The sequence below is a fragment of the Pteropus alecto genome, unplaced genomic scaffold (genome assembly GCF_000325575.1).
Source record: "Pteropus alecto unplaced genomic scaffold, ASM32557v1 scaffold374, whole genome shotgun sequence".
NCBI lineage: Eukaryota > Metazoa > Chordata > Mammalia > Chiroptera > Pteropodidae > Pteropus > Pteropus alecto.
The window spans coordinates 76090-96583 of record NW_006434834.1 but is presented as its reverse complement, the minus strand read 5'-3'; the positions used below and the strand labels follow the sequence as shown (position 1 = coordinate 96583).

Genomic DNA, 20494 nt, shown 5'->3' with positions numbered 1-20494 from the left:
TGAGAAATCAGCTGCTAGTCTTACGGGTGCCCCCTGCTTTTCTCTTGCTTCTTTTAAGATTCTCTTTTTATATTTAACCTTTGGCATTTTAATTATGATGTGTCTTGGTGTGGCCTCTTTAGGTTCATCTTTGTTATGTCTCCCTTATTAATTGTCCCCTTTGTTATTATGAAATGCCCATTTTTTAAATCTGTACTATAATCCTCGCTCTAAAATCTACTTAGATATTAATATAGTCAGTTTTCTTTTGAATAGTTAGCATAGTATATCAATTTGTCTCATTAATTATGATGATAATTTGAGATTACATAAATATTCTCTTTCTCATCAAACTTTTTTCCCCACTATTTTTCGTGTCTATAAGTGATTTCTTCCTCAGTCAGTTATTACTGTGGTACTTGCCAAATGGTGATTTTCAAACTTCATTATTCTGTCTACACTTAGTAATTGGCATTCTACTGTTAGGTAGAGCTTTTCTTTCTGACATGTTTGTGAACATATTGAATTAAAATATGTGACACCACTAACAAAATATAGGAAGAGTGTGGTACACAGACAGAATAGTGACCCTATAAAAACATCTGTGTCTGTATCTTTAGGACTTGTGAATACCTTACAAAGTTAAAGGGAACTTGCAGATGTGATTAAGTTAAGGATCTTGAGATGGAAGCATCATCCTGGATTATCTGGGTGGGTCCAATATAATCACAAAGGTCTTTATAAGTAAAAGAAGGTGTCAGGAGAATCAGAGAAAGATGTGTAGATAGAGGCTGAATTGGGAGTCATTCATCTGGGAGCTGGAGGCCATAATTTAGGGAATACAGGCAGCTAAAACAAATCAGAGGTGGATTCTCCCCTAGAGCCTCCAGAAAGAACATAGCCCTGCCAACACCTTGATTATTTTTACTTTTTCCTTGACTACAAGATGAATGCTTTTAGTTTCTCTTTTTTCCTGTGTTTTGGAAGTTAGTTCTAAAGATTTGACTAGAGGATGTGGTTCCATAGTCTAGCAGTTAGCAAATCTGCTTTATACACAGAAGATCCTGGGTTTGCACCCCAGTGGAACCATGGTCCACAGTCTACGGCCATGCCACCCTGAACAAGCCTGATGTCCGATCTCGGAAGCTAAGCAGGTGCGAGCCTGGTTAGTACTTGGATGGGAGACCACCTAGGAAGACCAGGTGCTTTTGGCATAAATAATAATAAATAATAAAATAAAAATAAAGATTAGATACATGTTAAAGATTTTTGGTGAAAATACTTCATAGGTGGTACATAGGAGACACATAATTCTTTGTTGTCCCACTAGTCGTGATATTAATATTGATCACTGAGTCAAAGTGGACTTTGCTCCATTCACATCAGTTTACTCAGTGATATCCACTTTAGACTACTGACGTCCTAGCATTTGTATTGTTGCAAATTGTTGCAACAGCAATAGGAAACCAGTAATGAGGGATGGGATGTGTTAAATGGAGTTAACATGTTTTAAAATTTTTACATTATTCAGGCAGTGGTAAAAGTTCTAATTTAAGGTATACTATTATAATTCAAGGAGACATATTGTGATCTCTAGGGTACTAAAAGAATTTTTAAAAACTAACACGCTATTACATGGAAAAAGGGAATAAATAAAATATTTGATTAAAGCAAGAAAGGAGAAAAAAAGGCTCTATTTGTCACTTGGGACAAATAGAAAACAACAAGATGATAAATATAAACACCACAATATCAGTAATTTCATTAAATGTGAATGGACCAAATATTACAGTTCAGAGCAGAGCTTGTAAAGATTAAAAAAAAAAAACCCTAAATGCTACTCAAGAAATAACATACAACTATATGCTATTCATAGAAAGGTTAAAAATAAAAGGATGAAAAAATACTTTGTGCAGATACTATCCAAAAGGTAACTGGTGTGACCATACTGTCAGCAAAGTCGAGATTTTTCTGGAGAGAAGAGCACTTCATAATGATTAAAAATATTAATTCAACAAATAGATGTAATATTCCTAACTTTCTATGTACCTACTAGCATAGCCTAAAAATATATGAAACAAAAATTGGCAGAACTGAAAGGGGAAATAGGTACATAACCATGGTGGGAAACTTTAAAACACCTCTTAATAATTGATATAACAACCTTCCCACAAGGAAAACTCGAGGCCCAAATAGCTTCCCTGGTGAATTCTTCCAGTTAGTAAAGAAATAATACCAATAAAACACCAAACTTTTCTAGAGAACTGAAAAAATGAATAGTTCCCAGCTCTTTTTCCTGAGATTTCATGCAGTTTCATTGGTCTTAAGTGTTTTATAAGTTATTTCGCTCTTGTGTGGGAGGCATTTATTATAAATGCTTAGGTGAGGACAAATATTTGAATAAGTAACATTAAACATTTTTTTATTCAAGTATAATTGGCATACAGTATTGTATTAATTTAAGGTATACAACATAGCGATTTGACATTTATATACCTTATGAAATTATCACCACACTAATTCTAATAACCATCTGTCATCAAGCAAAATTATTACAATATTATTGACGATATTCCCTGTATTGTACACTACATCTCTGTTATTAATTTTACAACTGGAAATTTGTGCCTCTTATTCTCCTTCACCTTTTTTACCCTCTTCCACTCCCCTTTCTTCTGGCAACCATGAGATTGTTCTCTGTTTCTGTGAGTCTGTTTTTGTTTTGTGTATTTGTTTGTTTGTTTGTTTTCAGATTCCATATATAAGTGAAGTCATATGGTATTTGTTTTTCTCTCTTTCTTATTTCACTTAGCCTAATACCCTGTTGTTCCATGTTACCACAAATGGAAAGATTTCATTTTTTTTTTCTTACTGCTGAGTAATATTCCATTCATCTTTATCCATTCTATCAATGGATATCTAGGTTGGTTCCACATCTTGGCTATTGAAAATATTGCTGCAGTGAACATAGGGGTGCATATATCTCTTTAAATCAGTATTTTTGTTTTCTTCAGGTAAATATCCAGAAGTGGAATTGCTGGGTCGTATAGTAGTTCAATTTTTTTTTTTTATGAATAAGTAGCTTCTAATGATCAGTTCCTCTTGCTCTTACTTTCCAAAACACATATAACAAACAGGTTTTTCAGAGTGAAAGATAATATGTTCCTAGATTCTAGATATTGCCCACATCATCTTTATTGATCAGTCTATTTTGTTGTAATAATTATGACTAGTATCGCTTCTTTATTACTTAGCTATTCAGTTACAGTGCTGAAAGCACAATATTGTACCCTTTAATACACTCTACCCCTTAAGTATATGCTTACTATCTTTAGGAAAAGTTTAGGGAACTATATTTAAATCTAAATGCTAGGTTTCTAAAGAACTGGTATAAATGAAATTCACAACATTTCCTTTTTTATATTTACTCTAAAAATAAGCACATGATGAGCAAAGAACATTTACTAATGACCAGTTGTTACACCTTCTTATCCTGATCCCTTTGAACCCAATCCAAATTACTGTACTAACCTATTAAGCTAATGAGTCGTAAGCTAGAACTCAAAGCAATAATACTTCACATTTAATGTATGTATTGTAACCAATTCTTGCTAGAAAATCTGAATACAGGGGAAATTGTCAAGAAAGATTAAAATAATATATTATAAATTAAATAAAATAACAATGAAATGACTGAAAATGAAGGGTTATGACTTCCCACGTACTTCATATTTTATTTTTATTCTCCAATTCTTCATTGACATTTGTGAGATGTAAAAAAGAAGTGTTACCACTTCACACTGATTAGAAAGCTATTATTAAATACACACACACACACACACACACACACACACACACAACAGAAAATAGTAAGTGTTGGCCAGGATGTAGAGAAATTGGAACCCTTGTGTGTTGCTGGTGGGAATGTAAAATGGCACAATTACTGTGGAAAACTGTATGATGGTTCTTAAAACAATTAAACAGAATTACATGTTCCAGCAATTCTAATTCTGAGTATGTACCCAAAAGAATTGAAGGCAGGGACTTAAACAGATATTTGTATAACAGTCTTCATAGCAGTATTATTCACAATAGCCCAAAGGTGGAAACAACCCAAATGTCTATTGGCAGATGAGTGGATAAACAAAATATTGTATATACATACAATGCAATATATTTTAGCCTTAAAAAGGAATGAAATTCTTACATGTGATATAACATGGGTAAACCTTTAAAGATATTACATTAAGTGTAATTGAAGTAAGTCAGACAGAGAAAGACAAATACCATATGATCTCACTTATATGTGGAATCTAAAGAACAAAATAAACAAACAAACAAAACAGAGACAGGCTCATAGATACAGAGAACAAACTGATTCTTGCCAGATGGGAGGCCGGTTTGGGACTGAATGAAAAAGGTGAAGGGATTAAGAAGTACAAATTGGTAGTTACAAAATAGGCATGGGCATGTAAAGGGAATATAGTCAATGATATTGTAATAGCTATGTATAGTGTCAGGTGGGTACTAGACTAATCGGAAGGGGGGAAATAGTTCATAAATAATATAAATGTCTAACTATTATGCTGTTCATCTGAAACCAACATAAAATAATATTGAATGTCAACTGTAATTGAGAAACAAAAATAATTAAAAAAAATATATAAGCTAAGTGAAGTAAGCCAAACAAAAGGGGACTAATATTGTATGATTCTGCTTCTATGTAGCACCTAGAGTAGTTAGATTCATAGAGACAGAAAGTAGAATGGTGATTACCAGTGGCTGGGCGAAAGACGTATGGGCAGTTATTGTTTAAAGGGTACAGTTTCAGTTTAGGAAGATAAGCAAGTTCTGGAGATGGATGGTGGTGATGGTTGCACAACAATGTGAATGTATTTAATGCCACTAAATTTTACACTTAAAAATGGTTAAAATGGTAAATTTGATGTTATGTGTATTTTACCACAATAAAAAAAAAACTTTAAAAAAGTGTCTGCCTTTTTCAGGAAATAGTAATTTTACTATAGCTCATAAATATTTTTAGAGAAAGAACAAATGCCACATAAAACTGTGTGTGAGGAAAATCATCTCTGATTTCCACTGAGGATTCTGAATGACAACAACTTAAAAAAATGGCAGCATAACATACTGGATATAGCCATTATAATAAGCCATTGAATTTCATGGCTTTATTGGACAAACATGGGAAATTCATTGATCAGAAGAAGATTCTTCAAAATCTAGATTTCAGTGATGTCCTTGTTAAGGATGCACATTCTCAATCCTATCTTATTAAACTATTTATAAAAATTGGCTTGTGATGGGTTTTGGTCAAGGCTGAAAGAGTAAATTACTAGGACCCTTTTAAAACAAAATGGAATCATTTTTTTCCTCTTTGTTGTATGGTGTGTTCCAGAGTCTTCCCTCAGAAAATGTAAACATGGTAGAAAACTTTCTAACCACTGCTTTTCTAATTGAAGAAGAGAACCATAAAAATTATACATAGCTTATTTTTTAAAAACCTAGAACATATTTTTGTTTATTTTCTAATGTTTATATGTAGGGCCAAAGCTCTTTCTTTGCATATGGATTCTCTGGAATTCTTCCTTTTCTTTCTTAAATAAACCACATCCGTATTGCTTCATTTCATTTCCAGATTTTTAATTTCTAGTTTGGTTTCATGTTAGTAAAGAACAGAACTTTTACATTTTTATGATTTTTCCCCAATCTCTTAAAGTCGTTTTGTGTACAGCTATTTCAGTAGTTTACCGCTCACTTTTGTTGAGTGCTCTAAAAGATTCACCTTTGTTTTCACAGACAGAATAACTCTCTTTTATACTCGTATTTCATCAGTTTATATATTCATTAAATATATTGCATAAAATTCAATTAAATCACATGATTATAGGAAGTTCGGTGGGTATAAACAGGCTTGGGAGCAAACACAGCTGAACTAAGTACGCCAACACACTACTGGTGGGACAGGGAGTGCATATAAACATGCAGTGGGCATCTGAATATTTTAGTAATAGAATGGAGACCATCGGTTAATCCATTGGAGGTTGATTAAGAGAACTTTTGTAGAGTGAAAATTTGCTTTTTCTTAGTATACCCTGAACATTTTTGCTCTCTGTAAATGAAGAGCTACATCATTGTTTTTAATGGCCACATGGTATTTATTATACATGTATTAGGCCAAGTTCTTGCTTGCAAACAACAGAAAGCAAATTCTGACTCACTTAACCAGACAAGGATTTTATTGGTAGGCTATTAAGATTACTTATAGAGTCAACACAGAAGATGATCAACCAGACTTGGAAAATGGGTGGGAACCCAGTGAGGCTAAAACAAGCTAAGGTTACACTGTGAGAACAGTCTGGTGAGGACCTCTTCAGAGGGACTGGCTTTCTCAGGACTTTTGCCACCACCACTTTTGACATCTTGGCTCTGCCGCTGCAACTGGCCGCAACTGCCCTGAATTTTCTGTCACTATCACTATGTATTTGTGTCACTTCCTCAGGACTCAAAACCTTGGGCAGAAGCATCTGCCCAGCTGCGTCTAGAATCACTTAGCATCTCAACTTCAAGGATGAAGGGTAAGGGAATATTCTCTATTCCCACTTTGGCTTCTTTAGTGGGGACAGGGTCCTACTGCCTCTTACCAAGACATTCACTTTCAGGAGGGGGTTTCCTTGACTTAGTATGTGTGTTTGGATGCTGGGTAGCTAGAAATATGATAACTATCTGTAAAAGTGTGGATATGCTAGAGTTTATTTAACTAATGCCCTTTCGTAGGAATTTAGGTCATTTCCTATTTTGTTCTGTTTTAGCTACATAGTAATGGACATATTTTATTAACTTAGTAGGGGGAAAATGTTTTATCTTGATTGTTTTAATTGATAAATGTAAGTTTTCATGTGTTTATTGGTATTTTGAATTTCTTATTTTGTCAGTTGCGTGACATATTACTATATAGTTTTTTTTTTTTGAGATATGATTTACATGTCATAAGATTCACCTTATTGAAGTATATAATTCAGTGGTTTTTAGTATAATCACAGACTTCTGGAACCATCACCACTATCTAATTCCAGAACATTCCATCACCTCCCAAAAGAAACTCGGTGTATATATGCTTTTGTAGTTTGTTTACATGGCATATTTTGTCACATGAAATTTAAAAATTTTATATAATTAAACTTTAAAATCTTTTCCTTTATGGTTTTTGCTTTTGGCTTATGTTACAAAGGGCCTTCCCCACCCCAAGTTTTAATGTTGCTGTTGTTAATTAATATTCACTTTTATATCTTTGTGGCATTTTCTATTTTCTTTTTACATTTCAGTCTTTAACTCAGTTGGAATTAATTTTGGTGTAAGATGGGATATAAAAGTGTTCACCTCAAATAGTTAGCATATTATGCCAATACCACTTATTGATTTCCCCATTGATTGGAAATGCCTCCCTTATTATATACTAAGCTCATATATATATACATATATATATATACACATATGTCTGTTTCTGCAACTTTCTATTCTGTTGCAAGGATCTGTCTATTCTGACATCAGTATAAGACTTTTTAATAGGTAACAGTTTTAAATGTGAATATATAATATGGTAATTAGCATTAATATCCTTTTAGTAATTTTTTAAATAAAATTAATGACATATTTAAAAAGTTTAGTCAAACTGAGTTGTCATTTTTAGCCCTACTAATCTTTTATCATTTATTTTATAATTTACTTGTTCTTAATCAGTTATAGCAAATATAAAATAAGTGCTTTTTCAACTTACTCTATAGAAGAGTTAAATACTAACAGTCGTTTTTAGTTTTCATAGATATTTAAAGTTTTTTTCATCAGTGATTTGGAGCACTATTTTGTCTTAGAACTAAAATTGTAAGATGGATTTTTCCTTATGAAGAAAGCTACAGTATTACATGGAGTCTGTGATTTACCTATAGATTGTATCTGACAAGCTTGACTCAAATGATTGTTTTGATGCGGGGAAAAAAAGTATTCTAAGTACCAGTCTTCTTAGAATTTAAGATAGACAACTGCACTAAGACAATATTTAACCCATAATATGATTGGACAGTAGCTGACACATTTTAATGTCAAGTAGTTGAATCCTACTTCTCTCTACTTCCCAAAGATAACTATGGCTTTGTCTGAGGCAAGAAAAGTTGCATCCATACTAAAAAATTGTTGTCATGGCAACAGATATTCAGCCCTTGGTAGAAAGGCACCTAGTAACTAGAGGACTATTTCTCAGTTTCTGAAGAACTTGTCCCTACTTGTGTTTATTGCAGAGTACCAATATTTTTCAAGCATTTTCCCTATCTCTACCTTTGGCTGGTTTTATTTTTATGCCTTTTGTAAACACTGCCTTATTAAGTTAATCCCTTTGAGGCTATTGTTAGCTTTGGACTCCAGCCTGAATTGGCTATATGAGTGTGAGTAAGCCTCCTTAATTTTAAAAGGAGTCTACTACCTTATTTATATTGCAGGATAGTCACAAAATTCATATATATGAAAGTTTCATCAACGATGGAATTTTATAGGAATCTGAAATACCTGTATTGTTATCACAAGAAAGGTGGTGATTAGCCCAGGAGTCACAAAAATGGCCAGCAAAACACATTGGCTTTTCTTAATTTTAATGTTCTGTTCTTTTACCTTAATGTTTCGTCTTTTACCTTATGAATATGTCTTAAGTATTGGCTCCTAATCTTTTGGGAATGATCAAATGTAAAGAACAATTATATTTTAAAACATACACTTGTCTACTCCAGCTGTTTCATCTAGAATCTTAGCCCTCTGTTTATATGATGACAATTGTCTGATGAAAGAGATTAGGCACTCAGTATTTTGAAAACAGGTTAAGGAATAAGATCAATTTTCATTTTAAAGGATTACATAATTTAAACGAAAGAGATGCATTATATAAAATAATAGAGAAACTAACGCTTTCTCCTTTCGTTTTCATTTTAGAGTGGTAGTGGTTTTAAATTAACAAACAGGTAAGAAATAATTAAATCGATTTGTAAATATTATATAGATACCCTGAATGCAAAACTAGTTCAGTGTTGTTCTCATAGCTCGAAGTCATCAGTTTGCTTAACAAACAGGTGTTTTTATAGCCCTGGTAAAATAGACTGGATGATTTTGACTGTTTATATGTTGGAGTTTATCGTTGGCCTCACTTATTGAATTGTTTCAATTTTGGTAACTTTTCTCAATTTCTGCACATTCCCTATATATTTCCTTCTTCTTTATTTCCCCCTGAAACGGGCTGGTTTTTAAAAATCTTTTTTCTTCAGCTTTATTGAGGTATAATCAACAAATAAAAATTATATATATTTAAGGCATGCATACATGTTTTTATATACATGTACATTGTGAAATGATTACCACAGTTAAGCTAATTAACATATCCATCACCTCAAATAGTTACTTTTTTTTTGGTTAAGGTCTCTCAGCAAATTTCAAGTATATAATACAGTATTATTGACTGTAGTCAACCATACCATATGTTAGGTCTCCAGAGTTTCTTCATCCTGCATAACTGAAACTTTGTACCCTTTAAATAACATGTCCCCATTTCCTCCACCACCCAGCCCCTAGTCTCTGCTTCTAAGAGTTTGACATTTTTAGATTCCACATGTGAGATCATGCATTTTTGTCTTTCTGTGTCTTTTCTATTTCACTTAGCATAATGTCCTCCCAGTTTAGTCATTTGTTTTCCTTTTAAAATTCTTATAATGAAATAATTTAGGCCTACAAAGAGTATAGGGAACCCTGTAACATAGGTGTGTATCCACTACCCAGCTTAAGAAGGCAAACATTACTTATATATTTGAAGTTCCCATTTGTGCTCCAATTTCATCCCTTTTTTCCTCCCCAAACTCCTGAATATGGAGTTCATCATTTCTATGCACATTTTTATATTTTATATTACTAACACTACCGTATATGTGTTCATACAAAAACAATTATGGTATTTAGACATTTATATCCTTCTGAAACTTTTTTTAAATTTTTTTCAACTATGTTTATGAAATGTATCCATGTTGCTACTTGTAGCTCTAGTTCAGAGTTTCTCAATCTCTGTTCAGTTGATGTTGGAGCTGATAATTATTTATTGCAAAGAGCTTTTTCTGTCCATTGTAGGATGTTTAGTGGTATCCCTGGCCTCTACCCACTAGATGCCAGTAGCACTTCTCCCTCCTCCCCAGTTGTGATAATCAAAAATGTTTCCAGACATTGCCAAATGTCCCTTTGGTGATGAAATCTCCCCATTCTCCCAGTGAGAACCACTATTTTAGTTCATTCTTTTAAACTACTGTATCATGCTCCACTGTATATTTACTACCACCTATTTTTTTTTCCATTTTCTGGTTGATAGACATTTAGGTTATTTCCAGAGTGATAGGCATTTAGGTTATTTCCAAAGTTTTAACTATTAGAAACACTGTTGCAATGAGCATTCTTATTCATGTTTCCTCGTACACATGTGAGATTTTCTTTAGGATAATAAATATGCCTACGAGTGAAAATGTTGAGGTCTAGTATATGCATGTCTTTGACTCTACCAGATATTGCCATGCAGATTCCATAATGGTTGTATTGATTTACACTCTCACCAACAGAATAAGAGAGATCCTATTGTTCCACATTCTCACCAACACTTGGTATTATCAGATTTTGAAAATTTTCTCTATCTTATGGGTATAAATGATATTCATTGTGGTTTTAATTTACATTTCCTTGATTATCATAGTGATAAAAAATTATCCGGGTAGAACTGTATCCAAAAATTAAATTTTACTGTATAATTTATTAAGAATTCAGAAACTTTTTCTAAATTATGAGAACTGATTATTTTAGGGGGATTTAAAAATAATGTTTGAACTTTCGTGATCAGCTTTATGAAGTGTTTTTAAGCAGTCAGATTTTATACATGTCATGTTTGTACTCAACTTCTGCAGTTTCTGTTTTCAAACCAGAGATGACAATCTAGTCATAATACTGTTCTTCCTCTTAGGAAATGTTATTACTGATGATGATTACCATCTGTGTTTAGGGAGTGACTCAAATACTTTAGAAGTTATTTCCCTCAGTGTTGTTGGATACTCTTGTTCTCAGAGTCGCTTCATTACTAATAGCTGCATGCCACAATTGTTTCTTTGATATTATGATCTCCCAGAAGCCTACATTTTTTCCATACCATATGAAATCATTTATGCTTTACTCTATTTTCTGAGTCATTTTGCTAAATGCAATGGAAGATTAAAAAACGTTCCTGACTTTGTACCTATATTTGAAACATTTAAAATTTGAAAGATGGATATAACATATATTACAAAATCAATTATATATTATATTATATATATACACACACATTATATATGTATGTGTGTGTGTGTGTGTGTGTGTGTATATATATATAAATAATAGAGTAGTAAGAGGGAGATGGAATTCCTCTGAGGTTTTGTGTGTAAGGTCCAGTTTAAGTAGAGTTTAGAAGAAAAAACAAGTGAATTATGAAGACAGAAGGAAAAATATATTAGTCACAGATGATTTGACATGCTTAAATTAGGATGTAGTAGGAAATGTGGCTGTATTAATGTAATGACAGTGTGGTTCATTAGAGATCATAATTTTTTTTACCTTATTGAATAAAGCCTGCTCGAAATCATTAAAAACAAAAATTAAACAAAATTGATTCTTTTATATTGACTAGATCTTAAGTATCTTTATATAAAATAGGTAAAAATTTAACACTAATTTCATAAGAATCAGTGGACATAACTGAATTGTTAACTGTTGCATTTGGAATAGCCTTAGCTATAACTTTAAAAGTAAATAACAGAAATAGACCAATAATTGTGAACCTATTTTAGGTTAAGTCACACTATAAATTATAATTGTTCTATAAATATTGTTAGTTGAAACTAAGACTGACAACGGTGGGTCTAAGGATGATTTTTTTTTCAGCTTTTCTAAGATTTTATCATTTAAAAAATGAATATAGATGGAAAACAGTATGGAAGTTCCCCAAAAAATTAAAATTGGAACTACCATGTGATCTAGCAGTTCCAATTCTGGGTAATTATCAAAAGAAAATGAAATCAGTATCTCTAAGACATGCACCCTCATATTCATCGCCAAACAACCTAAGTGTCCATTGATGGGTGAATGGCCATAAAAAAGAAAGAAATCTTGCTACTTGCGACAACATGGATGGACCTCGAGGGCCTTATGCTCAATGAAATAAGAGAAAGAAAAATACTATATGAGCTCACTTATTTGTGTGGAATCTAAAAAAAACTGAACTCATAGACACAGAGACCAGATTGGTGGGTTGCCAGAGGAGGGGTGCTGGGGTGGGCAAAATGGGTGAAGGTGGTCAAAATCTATTAACTTCTAGTTATAAATAAGTCCTGGAGTTATAATGCACAACATGGTGACTATAATTAACAATACTGTATTTTATATTTGAAAGTTGCTATGAGAGTAGATCTTAGAAGTTCCCATCATAGTAAAAAAAAATTTTAACTATGTATGGTGATGGATGTTAACTAAACCTATGGTGCTAATTATCTTGCAGTATATACATATATCAAATCATTTTGTCTTACACCTAAAACTAATAAAATATTAAATGTCAATTAAATCTCAATTTAAAAAATGAATAGAGGCAACAAAAGAAAAAATACAGTGGACTTTATCAAAATTAGAAATTTTGGGGCATCAAAGGACTCTAATCAAGAGAGTAGAAAGATAACCCACAGATGGGAGAAAATATTTGGAAATCATATATCAGATAAGAGATTCATATGTAGAATATGTAAAGAAATCTTACAGCTCAACCAAAAACCCCAAAAGCCCTATTAAAAAATAGGTAAAGGACTTGCATAGACATTCTCAAAAAATATATATACAAATAGCCAATAAACACATGAAAAATACGTTCGACATCACTTAATCAGTGAAATGCAAATCAAAACTACACTGAGGTACCACTTAACATATAAGATGGCAAGAATTAAAATATCAGATAATGACAAGTGTTAGTGAGGAGCTAGAGAAATTGGAACCTTCATATGCTACTAGCAAGAATGTAAAATGGTGCAGTAGCTTTGGAAAACAGTGTGGCAGTTCCTCAATTAAACGTAGAGTTATCGTATGACCCAGGAAATCCACTCCTAAGTATAACTCAAGAAAAATGAAAACACAAAAATTTGTATATTAATTTTTATAGCAGTATTATTCTTAGTAGCCAAAAGGTGGGAACACGGAACTGCCATAGTAATGCGCCGAAAAGACCAAAGAAAAGAGAAGGAGGAAAGGCCCCCGCTATATGTTCTCCAGGCCTTTTAGAAAACATGGAATTGTTCCTTTGGCCACATACAAGCAAATCTACAAGAAAGATGATGTTGTAGAGATCAGGGGGAACGGGCACTGTTCAAAAAGGAATGCCCCACAAATGCTACCGTGGCAAAACTGGAAGAGCCTACAATGTTACCCAGCATGTGATTAAAATTGTTGTAAATAAACAAGTTAAGGACAAGTTTCTTGCCAAGAGAATTAATGTACGTATTGAGCATATTAAGCATTCTAAGAGCCGAGATAGTTTCCTGAAACATGTGAAGAAAAATGGTTGAAAAAAGGAGGAAATCAAAAAGAAAAGTACCTGGGTTCAACTGAAGCACTGGCCTGCTCCAGCCAGAGAAACACATTGTGAGAACCAATGGAAAGGAGCCTGAGTTGCTGGAACCCATGAATTTATGGCATAACAGGTGTACAGAAATAAAAGCCTCTGACATATAATGAAAAAATATATGCTGAAAACCAGTTACCATTTGAAAATAAATTATCCCCTAAGGAACTTCTATTATTTTAGATATTTGGAAATTATATTGGTGGTCCATTTGTTCAAAGCTTCACAGAAACCAGTTGAAGAAGTGAGAAGAATTCACTAATCATTTTGCTTTGTTAGCAATAGAAAGTGTGATTCAGTAGCAGTTTTTGTTTGTTTCTCTGAGCTTAGCAAAGCTAAGACGATGTAGTAATCATTTTTATACCACTGGAATAAATTAATTGCAAAGAAATGTTTTAGTTTAGTTTAGTGTCTGTTCAGTTTTTAATAAATTTTATTTATTTTGAATTGGCTTTATATTCACATAATTCAAATTGCCAAAGTACCCCTCGCCCCCACCCACCTACCCTCTGTCTCTCTCAGGAGGTAACTGATGTTACCATTTTATTAAGAATTGACTTTTGGGAGAAAATAGAGTCAGTGTAAACCATGGTATTTGTGAAAACGCGTTTGAGAGTTGTAGTTGGCTATTGTGAATTTTGACAAATGAATCTTTTAAAAAAGATTTTGTTATCCTTAATTTTTTATTATGAACACACAACAGTATCTTTTTTTAAAATTTATTTATTTTTTTTTTATGGTGACTTTGGTTACCGAAATCCAATAAGTTTCATCTGTACACTTTAACAGTAAGGTGTATATATATATATTTACACTGTGTTTTCACCTCCCATAGTTAGATTTCTTTCTGTCACTGCATATTTGACCCCTTTTACCTCCATCTATCTCCCTCCTCCTCCCTCTCCCCCTACACTCTGGTAACCACTAGTTTTTATTTGCCAATTCTGGACATTTCACATAAATGGAATCATATAATATATGGCCTTTTGTGACTGACTTCTCTCATATAGCATGTTTTCAAAGTTTATCCATGTTGTAGCATGTACCAGGATTTCATTCCTTTTTACAGTGCAATAATATTCCACTGGATGGCTAGATGACGTTTTGTTATTCATTTATCAGTTGATGGACTTTTGGGTTGCTTCCATGTCCTGGCCACTATGAATAACGCTGCTATGAACATTGGTGTGCAAATATCTTTTCGGATATTTTCAAGTCTTTAGGGTAAATACCCAGTAGAGGGATTGGTGGATCACATGGTAGATCAATTCTTAGTTTTTTTGTGGAACCTCCATACTGTTTTCCATAGTGGCTATACCAATTTGCAGTCTCACTAGCAGTGTATAAGAGTTCCTTTTTCTCCGAATCCTCTCTAGCATTTGTTATTACTTATCTTGTTGATTAAAGACATTCTAACAGGTATGGAGTGGTACCTCATTGTGGTTTTGATTTGCATTTCCCTAATAACTAGTGATGCTGAGCATGTTTTCAAATATTTGTTGGCCATTTGTATGTCCTCTAGGGAAAAGTGTCTGTTCAGGTCCTCTGCCCATTTTTTGATTGGATTATTTGTTGTTTGTTGTTATTGAGTTGTATGAGTTCTTTGTATATTTTGGATATTAGGTCCTTATTGGAGGTGTTGCTTGCAAATATATTTTCCCATTCGGATAGTTGTCTCTTTACCTTGTTGATGGTTTCTTTTGCTGAGCATAAACTTTTTAGTTTGATGTAGTCCCATTCATTTATTTTAGCAGGATCTTTATCCAAGGGCACGGAAACCCCCTAATCAATACTGGATGCATGTTATTGGACCTAAAACTTATATTTTTATTCCTACTACAGTTCTACATGATAATATCTTAATAATAGCTGGTTATTTTCTACTCCTCTTCCTTTCCTTCATCTCTGCTTTAGGTGGCAAGTTTTACTCTTAACCATAGCATTCCTCTTCTCCCTCTTACACAAAACTTGGTATTTTCTATATAATTTGCAATCTTTGCAAGGTAAATGCAAGTTCTTTGTATTGAACTAATATAATCTTCCAAATATAATTTTTCTTACAGAATGAAAAATATTCTAATTAACACCCTTTAATTTACCTGGAATAATCTTACAGTGCTCTAAGACAGACACTCAGATATACATTGGGAAGTCTATTTTTTCCTGAATGATTTCTTAAGCCTGATTCTGGTGTCACTTTTATCATAATCATTTCACACTAGTCTCTAAACCAAAGAGTTTTATAGAAATACTTTCTTTATTCCTTTTTTCTCTCTACTGTTTTGGAAGCTATATATTTCTGTTTCTAGTTTCCTACCAGTTATCCTTAAATTTTAACATATATTCTTAACAAAATCTAGGGCTTATCTCTTTCTCTCTGTACATTCCAAACGAGTCCAAGAATCTTAGAATGCCTCAATTATGAACTCCCATCCGTATTAGTAATTTCTAGTATTTCACGTCTACTGTTCTTTTTGTGTGTGCATATGTGTATGTGTGTATTTGTGTCCAAATATATAATACATTCAAGGTACAAAAGCGACTAGATCTTAATTGTTCTCACCACAAAATAGAAATAATTAAGTGATATAATAGAGGTGTTAGTATCGGTGGAAGTCATATTGCAATATAAAAATGTATCAAACCAACACATTGTACACCTTAAACCAAACAATGTCAATTACATCTCCATTTAAAAAAAGATATAAAAGGTTATACAGTGAAAATTCTTTTTCCCACTCTTATCCCCTAAGCACTCAGTTCCCCTCACCAGAGAAAACCACTGTTTCCCTGGGATATATTAGATTGATCTATATGAAACTGCCAGTATTCAACTATTTTGATAAACAACAATGACAATTTCCTGTAGTTTAAGCTACTATCAGTGAAAAAAAAATTAAAACATTACTGCCTTTGTGGAATTTCCATTTTAGTGGGGAGTATATTAATTATTGCAGTATGACAAATTACCCTAAAATTTAGAGGCTTAAAACAACAAACATTTATTATCTCATAGTTTCTGTGGATCATGAATATAGGAATGGTTTAGCTGGGTTGTTCTGGCTCAGGATCTCTGATGAGGTTGTAGTCGATATGTTGGCCGGGGCTATGGGCATCTAAAGGCTTAACTGAATCTCAAGGATCAGCTTCCAAGACAGTTCACTCACCCGGCTGTTGGCAGGAGGCCTCAGGTCTTTGCTTGTTGTTGATAGGAGGCCTCAATTTCTTGGTACATGAACCTCTCCATAAGGTTCCTTGAGTGTCCTCATGACATGGCAGATGACTTCCCACAGAGGGAGTAATTGAAGAGAGAGGACAAGGAGGAAACCACAATGACTTTTCCCCTCTCCCGTAGTGCCCTTTACCTAGTTTTGGAAGTCACTTCTCATTATTTCCACTATATCTCATTTGTTGGAAGCAAGCCACCGAGTCTAAGTTACACTCAAGGAGAAAGGAGTTAAATTCCACCTCTTGAAGGAAGGAGTAACAAAGAATTTGTGGACATATTTTAAAACCTTCACAGGAAGACAGATAATAAGCAAGAAACATAATAAGTATATTATGGAGTATATTAGGAGATAAATTCTATGAAAAAGATAGAGCAGATGTAAGGGGAAACAGAGTATGTGTGTGGGAAGGGAAATGGGTTGCAATTTTAAACAGAGTGGTCATTGTAAATCTCCTTAAGAGGGTTAGATTTGGGTAAAGACTTGAAAGAGACAAGGAAGTTAGCTAAGCAGATATCTGGAAGAAGAAAGTCCCAAACCAAGGCAATAGCTAAAGCAAAGGCCCTGAAATGGGCATAAAATGAGGTGAGAGAAAAGAATGCTGACTATATTTTATTAGTAGTATATTTTCAATTGAGGAGGTTGGGGGGAAAGTTGAGAAAGGATTATTTCCATGGCTGAAATTAATGAGTTCATTCTTCCGAATAGGAATGTAAAGAAGAAATCAGAATGGATCCAAGTATGAGTGTGAATACTGTCACCATCTCTGTTGAAGGGATGACATGTAGTTCCTGTGTTTGGACCATTGAGCAGCAGATTGGAAAACTGAACGGTGTATATCACATTAAAGTAAGTTTCTCTTTGGAAATTAGTGAAGTCAAATGCTGTTGACCGGACTTCTTCTAGGAAATTACTTCTAACACAGATAGGCACACTGACACATTTGGCAATAAAGACTATCATACTTCTAACCCAGAAGTTAAATGAGTTTCTTTGGCCCATTAATTGCTCTTTTTATAAAAAATAAGAAATTATATATTTTTTAATTTAAAAGCATCTGAAGTTGGAATCTGGACGTTATTGTGGTTATATATTTATAGATTTAAATTTTATAAGAATATAAATGCTGATATACTTTTTATTACTCTTATACTGAACTAAAAATTTGTTCTCAGATGGTTGTGGGGTTTCTTTCTTTTATAGCATGACAGTTATTATGTTAAATAATAGTGTAATCTTTCTTATGCACATGCATACAAGTTGTAACTAGTTTTCTAAATATTTTTACTTCAATTTTTAATGGTAAAAATAAAATGGACTTTTGTTAGACCATCTTAACACCTTCCTGCTATAATTTGTCTCAGAACCTTAGTGAAAAATGATGGTTTATCTGTGTGTTCTAATTTTTCTGCAATGAACATGAATTATTATATAATTATTATAAATTAAAAAAATTAAATACTTTTCTTAGCACCTTCTAAACACAAGAACCAAAAGTACCAGAGTCAGCACAGGACCACTCCAAAGGGAATAAAGTGATACTATCCCATAAAAAATATTTTTTAAACGTTTTCTGTGCTCATTTTTTGACATAGGTATAGTATGTTAAAGCTGCAAGGAGTCTTAAATATTACTCAAATAGTCTAACCCCCTCATTTTACATATCAGAAACTGAAGCCTAGATAATGAAGTGACTTGTGCTAAATTCCACAGTTACCTAAAACCAAAGCAAAACTAGAATTCAGGTTCCGTGATTTAGGGCCAGGATGTTTTATGGTCACACACTGTCTACAGATTCATTTGGGTTTGCATATGATTCTCAAATTTGTCATCTCCAATTTATTCTCTCACATAACTTCTGAAAAAAGCAAGTTGGTATTTCATCGTAAAAGTGTCTCTTACCACCAAATTGGTGTTGTAACTCTATCACTAGTGTCTAAATTCTTCTCAGAATAATTCTAGTATTTTTATTATGAGAAACCTTGAATTGTTTTGTCACTTCTTTTTTACTCTTTTTATTTCCATGTTCATAAAATGTCTTTGATTTTAAAGCTTTTGGGGTAAAAAAAAATCCTTTTGATTAATCTTTATACTATGGTCAAGGTTTCTCAACCATAGCACTATTGACATTTTGGGATGCATAAATCTTTATTGTGGGGGAACTGTTCTGTTCTTTGTAGGATGTTTAGCAAGCATCCTTGGCCTTTACGCACCGGATGCCAGTAGCTTCTCCTTCCACATGTGACAACCAAAAATGTCTTCAGACATTGCCGAATAACCCCCAGTTGAGAATCGCTGCTGTAGTCTCTTCTCAGAGAACCTACTAAATACTCTTGGTTGTTCAGTTAATATTTGCTGATAGTAAATGGATTTATTTATCAAACAGGTTCATGTGCCCCTTTCTCTCCATGTTAGCTTTTTATTTTTATTTTTAATTTAAAAAAATTTTCCAATTTTATTTATTTATTTTTGCAAGTGACAGGAATAGTAGTGAGCGGTGGTTCCCAAACCAAAGCATGAAGATCACCTGGAGGGCTTGTTAAAACATAAATTGCTGGGCCCACCCCCAGAATTTCTGTTTTAGTGGTTCTGGATGTGGTCTGAGAATTTGGATTTCTAACAAGTACCCAGTTAACTCTTAACGGTTCTAGTCCTGAGACCACAGTTTGAGAACTACTGTGCTGCATGAGATATACTTACACTAAAGGTTACTTATTATTTATATGAAATTTAAATTTATTTTTTTACATTTTTTCCTGGATTTATTGAAATATAACAGACAATTGGTTGCTTGTGTTTACATTGTACAATGCAATGAGTTTTTCCAATTATAGTTGGCATACAAAAATATATTAGTTTCAGTTGCACAGCATAGTGATTAGAGATCTATATAACTCAAAAAGCGATCACCCCACTAAATCTAGTACCCCTCTTCCCTCTTACATATTTGTGACAACATTGTTGACTGTTTTCCTTATGCTACACTTTGTATCTTCATGACTATTTTTATAACAATCCATTTGTATTAACCTCTTTGTCCTTTTTTGCCATCCCCCCAACCCCACTACTGTCTAGTAGCCCTCAAAATATTCTCTGTATCTATGAGTTTGTTTTCATTTTTGTTGTTGTTTATTTTATTCTTTAGATTCCACATGTATGTGAAATCATATGGTATTTGTCTTTATCTGACTTATTTCATTCAATGCAATACCCTCCAGGTCCATCAGGGCAATATCTTTTTTAATCCCCTTCATTTTAGTCTCTGTGTGTCTTTTAATCTGAAGTAAGTCTCTTGTAGGCCACATATGTAGGGATCTTGTTTTCTTATCCATTCAGCCACCCTCTCCTTTGGCTAGAGCACTTAATTCCTTTTCCATTTGAGGTACTTGTTGATAGGAATGTAGTTATTACCATTTTTTATTCATGTTTTTAATACATGTTTTTTCTTCTTAAAGAAATCCTTCCAACATTTTCTGTAATACTGGCTTGGTGGTGATAAATTCTTTTAGCTTATTTTTGTCTGGGAAGCTCTGTATCTGTCCTTCAACTCTAAATGAAAGTT

General features: G+C 33.2%; 1 protein-coding gene across 3 annotated transcripts in view; it reads left to right on the top strand.

Annotated features, from left to right (window-relative positions):
- The window catches only part of ATP7A (ATPase copper transporting alpha), a 114756-nt gene that overhangs the window by 36415 nt on the left and 57847 nt on the right, over positions 1-20494 (top strand). For all 3 annotated transcript variants that reach the window (XM_015588107.2, XM_006910199.3, XM_015588106.2), the window contains one exon: positions 17641-17781. In XM_015588107.2, coding sequence (XP_015443593.1) covers positions 17662-17781 — 120 coding nt within the window. In that variant the 5' untranslated portion in view covers positions 17641-17661. The remainder of the gene's footprint in view (positions 1-17640; positions 17782-20494) is intronic.